This window comes from Propithecus coquereli, unplaced genomic scaffold, assembly GCF_000956105.1.
Source record: "Propithecus coquereli isolate 6110/MARCELLA unplaced genomic scaffold, Pcoq_1.0 Scaffold877, whole genome shotgun sequence".
In the NCBI taxonomy this organism is placed as follows: Eukaryota; Metazoa; Chordata; class Mammalia; order Primates; family Indriidae; genus Propithecus; species Propithecus coquereli.
Window position 1 is genome coordinate 90,543 of NW_012155029.1, and position 12,378 is coordinate 102,920.

At 47.1% G+C, this 12,378-nt stretch overlaps 1 protein-coding gene across 1 annotated transcript; it reads right to left on the minus strand.

Annotated features, from left to right (window-relative positions):
* Positions 1-1,620: 1,620 nt before the first annotated feature.
* SMIM7 (small integral membrane protein 7) lies at positions 1,621-11,983 on the minus strand. The gene is made up of 5 exons (XM_012664252.1): positions 11,916-11,983; positions 11,792-11,833; positions 11,217-11,269; positions 7,208-7,298; positions 1,621-2,791 (listed from the first exon to the last, which is right to left on the minus strand). The coding sequence occupies exons 1-5, from the start codon at positions 11,939-11,941 to the stop codon at positions 2,776-2,778; spliced, it is 228 nt and encodes a 75-aa protein (XP_012519706.1). The 5' UTR covers positions 11,942-11,983; the 3' UTR covers positions 1,621-2,775.
* Between the last annotated feature and the right edge of the window lie 395 nt (positions 11,984-12,378).

Sequence of the window (12,378 nt, forward strand, 5' to 3'; positions counted from 1 at the left end):
TTATGCACAGAGAAAAGTCTGGAAGGATGTATGCCCAGGGTGATGCTTTCTGGGGGAAATGTGACTGTGGGTAACTTTTTTCCTTCCAGCAAATCTGTGTTTTGTAATTTTTCTACAATGAACATGCACTGGTAGTAAGAAAAAACAAACACCTTTCAAAGTAAAACAAACAAAAGCCACACTGATGGCGCCTAACAGTATTACACACCCCATCAGGGTTATGTGCCCAAGGAAATAACTCCATGAGAGAAGCCAACAAAGGTTGCAGCGCTGATGACAGAAGCAGCCTCTGTAACAGTGGACAGAGTACAAACTCAAGTGCAGCAAGAGAGTCAAGCTTCAGGACAGATTTATTGACACTGCTACCACGACTAAAAATGAGAACCAACAAGTCTCCCTGTCCGCATAGAAAGTACGGAGGAAACGATGTCGAAATGCAAACAGGAGAACCCACACTGCCTTATCCACTGTTGGAACATACAGACAGGCAGGAAGAAGGAAAACGCCGGACAGGAATGTAAAGACAAGAAAAGGTTCATCACGATGGAAATTGTTTCCAACGTTTAAAAATGGTGAGACCACTGTTTAGCGGTGTGTGTGCAGACTGCACACAAGAAAGTGGGTAAGAGGAGGGAAAAAGCACCCAGGGACGCAGGCGCGGCGACAGGTGCTATTAGGCACCCGGCCTGCATTCCCGTTTGCTGAACCTTACAACCCCAAGCAGGCGTGACCTGCAGGCCCATTTCAGAGATGTGAAAACTGAGGCTTTGAGAGGAGAAGCAATTAGCCAAGGCCCACCAGGAAGGAGCAGACATGGGATTAGAACCCGTACTTAACTGACCCAGAACATGAACACTTAAACGCTGGGAGACACTAGGCACCCAAACTTCAAAATTTGATAACCTTTGGTGCCAATGAAGATTCCTGAAAAGCTTCCTAAAGAGACACATCCATGAAATTCAATTTTTGAAACGTACATCAGCCTCCAACAGGCATCTGAAAAAGCCATGCTGCTATTACTAACAATGAGATAATAGTTCTCTGGAGAAAAATACAACTATTGAAACAAAACCTCAATGAAGCATTCTCTTCTAAGAGCACAATTCATCCCCATAATGAACAAATGCTTCGCCTCATTGAAACCTCAGCGCCAGTCTGAATAAGGCAGAAAGGTTTCTTCACACCATTCATCCCGTTCGCGAGGGACCCAGCCAGGATCCTGGCACGCCTGCTCTTTCTGACAAGGACACAGGCCCAGCGTAGCTCAATCCAGCAGCTCCAATCCCTGCTGTTGACAAACCACGGGGTGATGCTCCACCCGGATTTGACAAGGAAATAAATTACAGAAGTGACGAAGGAGAACTGGATTTGACCCTGGTCTAGCAAAATCCCACCATTATCACTGATTCTCACAATACTTCCAGGAGCAGTTCAGGTCTTCGGGCCCGTCATTTATTGAGCAAAATCCAACAGAGAAAAAAATCTGCCACCGACTCTTTTGACATTTTGACAGCCTCCAAAATGAATCCTAGGTGTTTCCCACAGGGTAATTCTCAAGTTGGACGACGACTTCTTGGTTAAAAAAAATGTATGAACGAAAAGTCCTTTCTTTTTTTTTTTTTTTTAGAAATGAGTTTTATTTTCAAGGCTACTTAGTTCTAAGAGCCTGCATATTTACTTTTTCCTCCCTCCAGGTTTACTTACAAGTCAGGATTTCCAAAACCACAACAAACAAATCGCACAGCTGTGGGATTCAGCGCCGACCACCTGCGTTTCACTTTGGCGATGAAACCAGGACTCCCTTTCAAAGAAGCTTCTGGGAAAATGCTGTTATTTCTATCCTTGACTCCAAAACGCAGGCTTTTGGAACGTGGTCCCAATATCACCACATAATAAAATCACCCTCATTCTTGTGACTATACAATTCATGGCCTCCAGAGTTACTTTATTTAACAAAGGGCTTCGAGGCAAAGCAAAATTTCTCCCACCACCTCCGCACACCCTGCCCACTGTTCTGAACTCTTCTGTGGAAATCAGTAACACTTCACCTGGAACTATCTCATCCCTCTTGCTAATAGTTTAGTGTGTGAACAGGAAGGCCGGTCCCTGTTGCAGGTGACCTGTTCCTTAAAGTCCTGGGGATGACATCAGCTGCACTTGAGCGGCCAAATAGACCCTGTCCGGATGGGGGAGGAATTTGGACACAACTTGGTTCCCTGGGTGGGCCCAGATGCTGTCAGACTCAACAAGCAACATGGAATGTCCTCGTAATTTATAAACACTGTCCAAAAACGAGGCTGTGTTAAACTTAAAATCCAAGCCTTCTGCTCAGATTCCTGGATACAAATGATTTTCTTAAAATCTGTATTATTCTAACCAAAAGGGTGGTTATTAAAAATAAACCAAGAAATATCCAGAAACAGGTTTCTTGTGAAAGTCTGGCACAGGAGGGATTCCAATATGAGGAAACGATCTCGCCACGTTCTTTTATCTAGCAGGAATGAAATTTTATCACAGCCCCTCACATAAACCCTCCTGAAACCCCTTGCGGAGACAGCATTCCAATTCAGAGACCAAAGGGAAAATATCTTTGAAAATAGTGAAGTGGCTGGGAGACCGTGTACATCTTGGCAAAAGTTTTTCCACCCACCACAAGCTTCGGTTTTCTAGGAAGGTCATCGGTTTTCCGGTCAAAAACATTCTCAAAGTCGTCAGGAACGGAGGAACAGAGACTCGGCGTCCAGCAAGGTGAGTTCCTTGTTGTGTATCTGGGACTCAAGATCCAAAGAGCCTGGGAAAGTCAGAGAGCAGAAATGTCCGTGAGGATGGGAAGTTATTGCTCTAAAAATACTGGTAGAGATTATTTTACGTGACTGTTATTTAGATGATTTTCCATCATTTTCTGACTTTAAAAGTAGCTGTTGTGATGCACAAGATGTAAATATACTTAATACTGAACTACAGACTTAAGTGACTCTTCTAAGAAAGTATAGACTTGATATGAATCTGTAGCATAAATTAAGCCCATTATTGCAAGTCTGTGATGACTTTCATAAATTAAAAAAAGACCTTTGAATAAACAAATGATTACAGTTAACCCTGTTCACTGAAAAAACTGTGGAGCAGCACAAACCTGGAAACAATATAAACATCCGTCAAGTCTGGGAGTGGGTATGTAAGTTACAGCAAAGCCTGATGGAGGAAAACCATAGAGCTGTTTAAAAAAAGATCTATACAGGAACTTTCTGTATGATTTTTGCAACATTTCCACAAATCTAAACTCATTAATAAGGCTTTCTGAAAAAATAGTAACAGACGGTGCAGAAACAACTAGATTTCCACATGTGAAAGAATGAACTTGGACTCCTACCTCACACAATACACAAAAATTAATGCAAAATGGATCATAGATCTAACTATCAGAATTCAAACTATAAAACTCTTAGAAGAAAACTTAGGCATAAATCTTTGTGACCTTGGGTTAGGCAATGATTTCCTAACTATAACACCAAAAGTATAAGTGACTATAAGAAAGAATAGATAAATTGGACTTCATCAAAATTAAAAACTTTTGGGCCAGGTGTGGTGGCTCACGCCTGTAATCCCAGCACTTTTGGGAGGCCAAGATGGGAAGATCACTTGAGGCCAGGAGGTTGAGACCAGCCTGGGCAACATACCGAAACCCTACCTCTAACATAGATATATGTATTTATTTATTTAATTAAAAACATCTGGGCTTTAAATGACACCATCAAGAAAATGAAAAAACCCACAGAATAGGAGAAAATACTTTGCAAAGCATACATCTGATAAGGTACTGGTATCCAGAATACACAAACAACTCTTAAAAACTGGTAATAATCCAATTAAAAAATGGGCAAGGCATTATTAATAATATCTTAACAGATGTTTCCCCAAAGTGGATGTACAATGGCCAATAAGTACATGATAGGATGTTCAACATCATTAGCCATCAGGGAAATACAAATCAAAACCTCACACTAGGATGGCTACAATCAAAAGACTAACAGTCCGAAGCGTTGGCCAGGATATGGAGAAACTGTAACCCTCACACACTGCTGGTGGGAACGTAAAATGCTACAGCTGCTTTGGAAAATGGTCTAGTGTTTCTCAAAAGGATAAACATAGAGTTACCATATAACCCAGCAATGTCACTCCTAGGTATACCAGTGAGAGAATTAAAAACATGAGTCTGCACAAAAACTTGTGCGTGAATGTTCACGTCAGCATTATTCCTAACAGCCAAAAAATGGAAACATCCAACTCTCCATCAACTGACAGATGGGTAACAAACTGGGGTATATCCATGCAATGGATTATTACTCAGCCGTAAAAATGAAGCTCTGACACCTGCTACCACGTGGATGAACCTTGAAAACGTGGTGCTGAGTGAGAAGCCGGACACAAAAGGCCACACAGTACATGAGTCCACTGATACGAAATGTCCAGAACAGGCAAATCCACAGAGACAGGACGCAGATTATGGTTATCAGGGCTGGGGGAGGGGCAGTGAGGAGCGACGGCTAATGAGGACAGAGTTTCTTTCTGGGATGATGACAATGTTCTGGAAGTGGACAGAGATGGTGGTTACACAATCCTGCAAATATGCTATGAAATACTGACTTGTGAAGACAGACTTCCACTTTTTATTTGTAAATCCCTCTTCATGGTTTGACACCCTCATTTTCTCCCTAAATTTTCCTCCCAATATTCTACTATGAAAATCTCAACACATAAAAGAGTTAAAAGAATGGTTCAGTAAACATCCACATTCCTACTGCCTATGTTCTGCAATTAGCACTCTACCACATACCATTTATCCACCAAACATATTTTTGATATGTTTCTAAGGAAGTTACAGATACCAGTACAGATACCAGTACCATGGATCCATACACACTCAGGGATGTTTCTCCTCATATTTCAAGTTTTTCATGACTTCTTAAATTTCCAAAGTATCTCAGCTCAAACTATACAAAAGTGGGTGCAGGGAATAGTGAACCATGCCCCAGACCCGGCCAACGTCCTCAGCAACCGCAGCACGATCACCTCCTTACACCATCTGGAGTGGATCCTTTCAATTCCCTCGCTGAACAGCATTTCCCCCATGTACTTCAGGAACTCAATCAGTGTTTACTGCATGCAAGTCACACAGATGAAGTTAGATTGTGCACACAGGTGTCATCTGGCCTTCTTCACTTTCGAAACATTTCCCCGAGTAGACAGAATCTTCCAGCACATCGTCAGTGATGGCATCGTGACAGCTGGTCACACAAGCATCTTTCAAGTTACCTGACCTTTTCATTGTTCTTGGACATTTAGGTGATTTCCAGTTTTTTAATACCCTGGGAAAGCCAGTCATGGCTACCCTGAGAGAGCCCTTTGTTGAGAGAATCTTCCCCCACCCAAGCCCTCAAGGTAAGAGTTGGCTTAGGTCAGCGGTTGACACATTTTCTCAGTAGGGAGCCACAGAGTAAACAGCCCAGGCTTTGCGGGCCAAGCAGTCTCTGTCACGCAACACTACTGCTGTGGCACAAAAGCAGCCACAGATATGGGTGTGGCTGTATGACAATAAAAGTTCATTACTAAAAACAGACCATGGGTAAATATGGCCCACAGGCTGTAGTTTGTTGAGCTCTGACCTAAGTGGTCATGGTGGAGTCAAGAACCCTCCGCCCAACTGAATCTGGGTGATACCATGGTAGACCAATCAGACTCTGCCCCAGGAAACAAAATCAGGACCCTGGGCTACTGACCACGCTGGTCTTGGGGAGCTGAGCTAGGAGGTCAAAGAGCCCAATGCTGCCATCCTGGTGACAGCCAGCAGACGAGGGAGTGAAGGAAGTTGGTCAGACAAGAGAAGACGATGAAACAGATATACAGGAAAGAAGAGAACAAGGAAAACACACAAATTTTTTTCCCTGCCCCAGGACCTTTGCACATGCTACTTCCTGTGCTGCCACGCTTTTCTCCAGATCTGCAAATGACAAACTTCTTCTCATCCTTTAGGTCTTGATTTAAATGGCGCCTTTCTCGGAGAGCCTTTCCCTAGCCACCTCTGCACTAGGAGACCCCCTCCCAATTTGCCACCTCGTATCAGACTGTTTCCTATTTGCTCATTTTCCCAACAGGTGTCTAGGTCCCACCTGTTATACTGTGCACTGGTGGAGGGCAAGGACCATGGCAACTGCAGAGCACAGCCCAGGATGGACAGTTGTGAATGAACAGAAACCTCGGGAGACAGAAGGCTGGAGGAACCATCCAACGCTGTTCTACTTTCTCTGAGTCCTGGTTACACTTCCTATACTTTTCTGCAAATTCCTCCTCTAAGCCTTTTGTTCCTGGGCTGGCTTCACCCAATGCTCCCAAATCCTCTCTGGCCAGGAAGAACACCTCGAGAAGGGCCTCTCTGGGAATACATCATGGTATGCATTTTGGGCTCTACAAGATTTTCTAGAGACACAGCGAAACCCCCTCCTTCCCAGATCTCCTAAGTCCTGGAATCACCTCCTCAAACAGCCACTAGGCTGGCACAAGGATCGCCAACACTCAGGACAGCCAACTTTGTGTCCTGTTCCTTTTGGGGGAAAGTATGTGGAGGTGGACCCAGTGACGCCAAGAACACCAGCCTCTCCCATTGTATTTTTCTCCAAGTTCATTTACTGTGACTCTCGCGATTCATTAACTGCAGGATCAAAATTACAACCCCAATGCCAGATGGAAAAGCAACTGCCTTAGGTTTTCTCAGCCTAATGAGAAAATCAAAGCAGGAATAAAAACAAAAAGTCTAAATACATTTCTGTTGGCTTCCAGCAAGGCTGGACATTTAAGCCACATTTTCCATGTTAGCAGACGCCAAATATATACTAAGCACAGCAGAGCTGGCAGGAGGTGACAGGGCCACGGGCTCAGGGAAGGCATCTTTTTGCAAAGGTGCCAGGCATAGCTGGAACTTGGAGAACACAATGTTCCAATCAAAGCTCCAGCCAGGTCCGGAGGGGACCTCGGCAATGTAGTTTAACCCCTTCAGATTCCAGTTCCCCACACGCTTGGAGAGCCCTTATTTTGAAAGCAGAAAGCATGATACAAGACTGCAGACTGAAAGGACAGAGAGTGACTGTCAGCTGGGTCATTCCGGAGAAGGATGCTGAGATGACACTGAAGGGGATGGACAGGCCAGACTTACACAATCATGCAGAACATCATGAAGACGTTCCACAGGGCGATGAAGATTCGAAAATATCTGAGGCTCAGTAAGAATTCCCGGATGTTGTCACCTGGAAAGTCAGAAAGTACTTTTATAGCACAGCAAACATTCCTTTCTTACTGTCACTGCTGTAGTGGGCTTTTGTGATTTCTGCCAGCCCTGCACCCACTGCTCCCACCTTCAGTGACAGCATGATTTTTCACTTGGGTCTCCTCGGCTCCCCCACCCTCAGCACTCAGGCCGTGGCTACCACTGACCAATCCTCTTAGAGTACCACACCCTTCTGCCTCTGACTGGCTCCAGGAGAGGCATATGACCCAAGTCTGCCCAATGAGAGTCTGCCCTGGGACTTTTGCCCCAACTACTAGGAAAGAGACATTCACTCTCTGCCAGGCTTGCTGGGCTGGGAAGATGTAAGCTTAGGGCTCTAGCGAGGGGGTCAGCAAACCATGGCCCACAGGCCAAATCCAGCCCCTGCCACCTCTTTTCTATGGCCTGTGCTAAGAATGGTTTTTAAAATTTTTAATGACCAAAAAAAAAAAAAAAATCAAAAGAATATTTCATGAGACACTAAAATTACATAAAATTCAAATTTCAGTGTGTGTGAACAAAGTTTTATCAGCACATAGTCATGCCCCTTCACTGACATATCATCTCTGGCTGCTTTTGTACTACAACAGCAGAGTTGAGCCGTCACTCATCCATTATATAGTCCACAAAGCTTCAAATATTTACTGTGTGGCCCTTTACAGAAAAATGTGCCACCCCTGCTCTAGGGTCATCTTGCCAACACAAGCTGGACCCATAGTGAAATCAGCACAGAAGGGAGAATTGAGAGCTGGAGAGTTGGGTGCTGGAGGGCTGGTTTGAGACTCGAACCCAGAGGTACCTAAAGACCAATTCTACCCTTGAAACTTTTTTTTTTTTTTTTTGAGACAGAGTCTCACTGTGTTGCCCGAGCTAGAGTGCCGTGGCATCATCCTAGCTCACAGCAACCTCAAACTCCTGGGCTCAAGCGATCCTTCTGCCTCAGCCTCCCGAGTAGCTGGGACTACGGGCATGCGCCACCATGCCCGGCTAATTTTTTCTATATATTTTTAGTTGTCCAATTAATTTCTTTCTATTTGTAGTAGAGATGGGGTCTCGCTCTTGCTCACGCTGGTTTCGAATTCCTGAGCTCAAACAATCCGCCTGCCTCGGCCTCCCAGAGTGTTAGGATTACAGGCCTGAGCCACCGCGCCCGGCCTACCCTTGTAACTTTTAATTTACTTTAACCAAAAGCTGGGTTTGCAATTAAAAGCATCCTAATTCAGGCAAGTAAAAGGAGTTTGCTTTGGTGAATTACTCTGGTTCCCTCTGATGCCAAGGAACAGAAACCCCTCTAAGGGGAGCCAATTTGGTACATTAAGACTCCAGAGTCCTGGGTTCCAGAACCTTTCTCCAGGGTTTCAAATTGATCATGCTCCCTCTCTATGCCTCCAGAATGAAAAGAATGAGTCCAGACTAGGTGACCTACAAGGCTGCTACTCAAAGCATCTGCAGAATGGGGCTGTTTGGTAAGTACAGAAAACAGAGCACAAGTTCACAAACTTCCAGCAACCTGACATCACTGCACCACCCAAGCTTGTAATGCCACCTCTTTTTCTATGACCTGTGAGCTAAGAATGGTTTTTACATTTTTTAATGAGAAAAAAAATTCAAAGGAATATTTTATGAGACACTTCACAGAGTCTTGCTGAACACAGTTTAGACAAGTCTAGTATTATCCAGCCAACAGGGTTAGACACACGCAGCACAAGCTGTGCACAGTGTTGGTCTAGCATGGATTAGAAATGTTAAGAGCTGGGTCCATCCCCAGGATGTCTGAGAGGCGCTGCTCAGCAAGACTCTTCTTCCAGCCCGGGATCATGAAAATGGGCCACCAACAGATGCTGACTGAAGGTTACTCATTCTAGGCAGGCGCCACGTATGAGGGATACAGGGAGGAACAAGACAGGAGTCCTTAACCTAAGGAGTGTGTGGGGAGGACAAATGCTAAACAAGTAATCACACATGATTATTCACCATTATGACTCTGGCGGGAAAGTAAGGTGTCCTGGGGACACACATGGAGAGGACCCAATCTAGTATGTGAATGCAGCATGGGGTGAGAATTAGCCATTCTGGGGGAAGCACCTGAGCTCCAAGCTCCAACTTCAAATGTGCACAGTTTATGGCAAATGAAGTCCCAGCTCTGCCCTTCTGCACAGGGGACCTGGGCCAGTCCCTTGACTGTCTACACCTGTTTCCTCATGTGGAAATTGGGGTGATGGGTGGCTGGGAAGACACAGTGCCTGGCACACATGAAGCTCGTAACAAATGCAGCCACTAAGCTACTAGGGATCAGCCAGGCAGAGAAGATAGAGGAGAAAAGCAGCAGGTGCAAAGTCCTGGCTGGAAGGAACTTTGAGGGAGAGCAAAGCATGCTGGGAAAAGGCAGACCCAGAAGCGTGCAGGAACCTCCTAATCAGAGCACAGGTGCCCTTCCTGCCGTCCCTGTCATTTGACTCTCCTGCCACTTCTGAGCCCTTGTACAAAATTTCCTGCCCACCAAAGCTCCAATTCAGACTGTACAGTGCAGGCCCAGGGCCTGGGATTGTGCCTTCCATGTGGTGTTTAAGTAGTACATGGCTGCAGAATGAATGTTTGGATGGGTGGCGGGACCAGTGATTGAGTGTACAATCTCTGGAGTCGGCAAAACCCAGGTCCTGATTCTGACTCTGTCACTGATTTGCTATGTGGCCACGTGCAAGTCAAGCCATATTTCTAAGCCTCAGTGTCTTCCTCTGTAAGATGCGAAAGTGATCTTTACCTACTAGGGATGGAGGTGGAATGAAACACTAGTAGGAAGCACCTGACAGGGCAGCCACCTGGGGGCAAGCCCCTAATAAGGCGGAGCTGTTTTATGGTCTTCGAAACCTCTGCTTCTCAGGGTTCCCCCCGTCCTCGTGCAAGGGTCCATCATGGCACCTACTGCCCTGACTGTGATGCCACCTGCTCAAAGGGCCTTCCCTCCACACACCCCAGCAGGAGCAGCAACCCCATCACTATCCTGTGACTCCATCAGTGCCATCCTCACTTGACATCACCTTCTTCACCATCTGTTCCTTGTGTAGGAACCATCTGTCCCACCCCATGGTAAGTTCCATTACATCTGTCTTATTCCTGCTGCATCCCAGCACCCAGCACAGTGGCCAGCATGTAGTAGGTGCTCAGTAAAGGTATGGTGAATGAACAAATGAATGAATGGCTACCATAATTATGTACAGGTCCTATTAGACTCCAAATAGTCACATGAATAAATTCAGCAGAAGTGTAAATTCTGGGACCCCCAGGGCCCAGGCAGGTGAGATGACATAAATATGAAGGGGTTGGGGCTGGGACAAGGCAGAGTCCAAAGGCTCTGCCTCAACAGGGTCCTGCTTCTCAATCCCACTCAACAGATGCCAAGCACTCTCCTGAATCTCAAGTGGCAGGATGTTCCAATTTTTCAAGAAAAGTTAGACATATAAATTTTTGTGTAAAATCTCCTGATTTATTCAAAATCTAATGTTGGCATCTAACTTGCTGTGCATTATTCATTCATTGATTCATCCACAGACATTGTGAGTACTGATACTTCAGGTACACAGGATGAACCATAACAAGTAAGGCCCCATCTCTGGAGCTGACAGTCAAGTGTGAGGAGCAGACATTAGCCAGATGAGAGCACACAGAACAGAAAATTACGACTGTAGGAAGTGATGTGAGTGCTGACGTATAGGAAAGGTCTGGCGGGAGAAAGAAGTAGGCGACAGTGGTGGGCAGAAGAAACAGCTCACCTCAGGCCCACCTCTCTCCCTCTCCCTCCCCCCCCCAGTAAAAATAAAACCAGGGTAGGGCTTGGTAAGAAAGAATTGTCTTCTCTGAAGTGGCCGTGCAATTCCAGGGTCCAGAAAAAAGACCTTACCTGTGCTAGGCTCCCTTGATTCCTCCCCAAAGCCCTGCGTGTCCTTCTTTTTCCTAAAAAGAGGAGCAGACAATGGCCACTTTCAATGAGACATAAAAACCACTCAGTCCCCTGACCCTGACACTCAGCGCAGAGGGCCACAAACCCTAAGATTCAGCCCTAGCCTTGCCGCTGACTTGCTGTGTGACCTCGGACAGCCCCACGTCCCTCTCTGGGCCACCACCTGCCCCGCCAATCGCAGCCAGGCCTGCAGCCACGGACATTTTACAGGGCGGTCGGTCGGAGGGTGCCGGGTGTGGGGTTGGGCGTCCAGGGTAAGGCTGCTTCTTGGGGGATGGGACTGAGGCTCTCAAGGGATGTGAGGAGAGGGGCCCCCGGGGAACCGAGGGTCCGGATTTTAAGTCCCAGGGTGTCAGAGGGGTCGGAGTCTGAGAAGGATAAACCAGGCTGGAGGCGTGGCCAGAGGGCGGGCTGGGACGTGGGGCGGGGCTCGAGACGCGGGGGGCGAGCTCACGCTCGCGAGGGCGGGGCCACGGGTCCCCGGGAGGAGCCGCAGTCCCGCGCGGCCTACTCACAGCTTGAAGTTGAGCACCGCTCCGGCATTCATCAGCAGCGTCCTGCAGAGGGACAATTACGGTTACTAGGGCTGCCCCTGCCCTGTCTGGCTCTCTCTTCCCAGCCTCTAGTGCCCCTAATTACCCGAACAGCAGGATGTCTCCGATCATCGTTACGGCCGACGCGTCCGTAAAACACCGGAAGCGGAAGCCCCGGGGAGGGAGGGGAGAGGAGAAAGAGCCGACCAATCCCGAAGCAACACTGTCGGCGGCTGGGCCAATCGAAGGCCGAGGCAGGGAGGGTCCCGCCCTCTGCAGGCCAGGCCCCGGAGGAGAGAGCGAGCGCCCCTCCTCGCTGAGGAGGCCTGGTGCGCCAGGGAAGAAGGGACGGGGCGGTCGTGTGACGTCATACACTGGGGCGGAGCCTCCGGGGGCGGGATTGGGTCACTCGTTAGAAGCGTGCCACGCATGCGTGAGGTTTCGCGTGCTGTAGGATTAGCCGGGCAGCAATTCCTTTTCGCTCGCTGGGGTCCCGAGTTGGGCTACTGGAGAAAGGGGAGCCCCCTAACCCCTGAGCTGCACGGGAGGCGGGGTCCTGACGCAGTGGA

What these genes read in the sequence shown, in the direction of transcription:
- SMIM7 (XM_012664252.1), bottom strand. Translation starts at nt 11,941, where the DNA reads ATGATCGGAGACATCCTGCTGTTCGG. An exon ending in GCGGTGCTCAACTTCAAGCT is followed by an intron (nt 11,270 to 11,791) that starts GTGAGTAGGCCG and finishes TCCTCTTTTTAG; the next exon opens with GAAAAAGAAGGACACGCAGG. An exon ending in ATCAAGGGAGCCTAGCACAG is followed by an intron (nt 7,299 to 11,216) that starts GTAAGGTCTTTT and finishes CTGACTTTCCAG; the next exon opens with GTGACAACATCCGGGAATTC.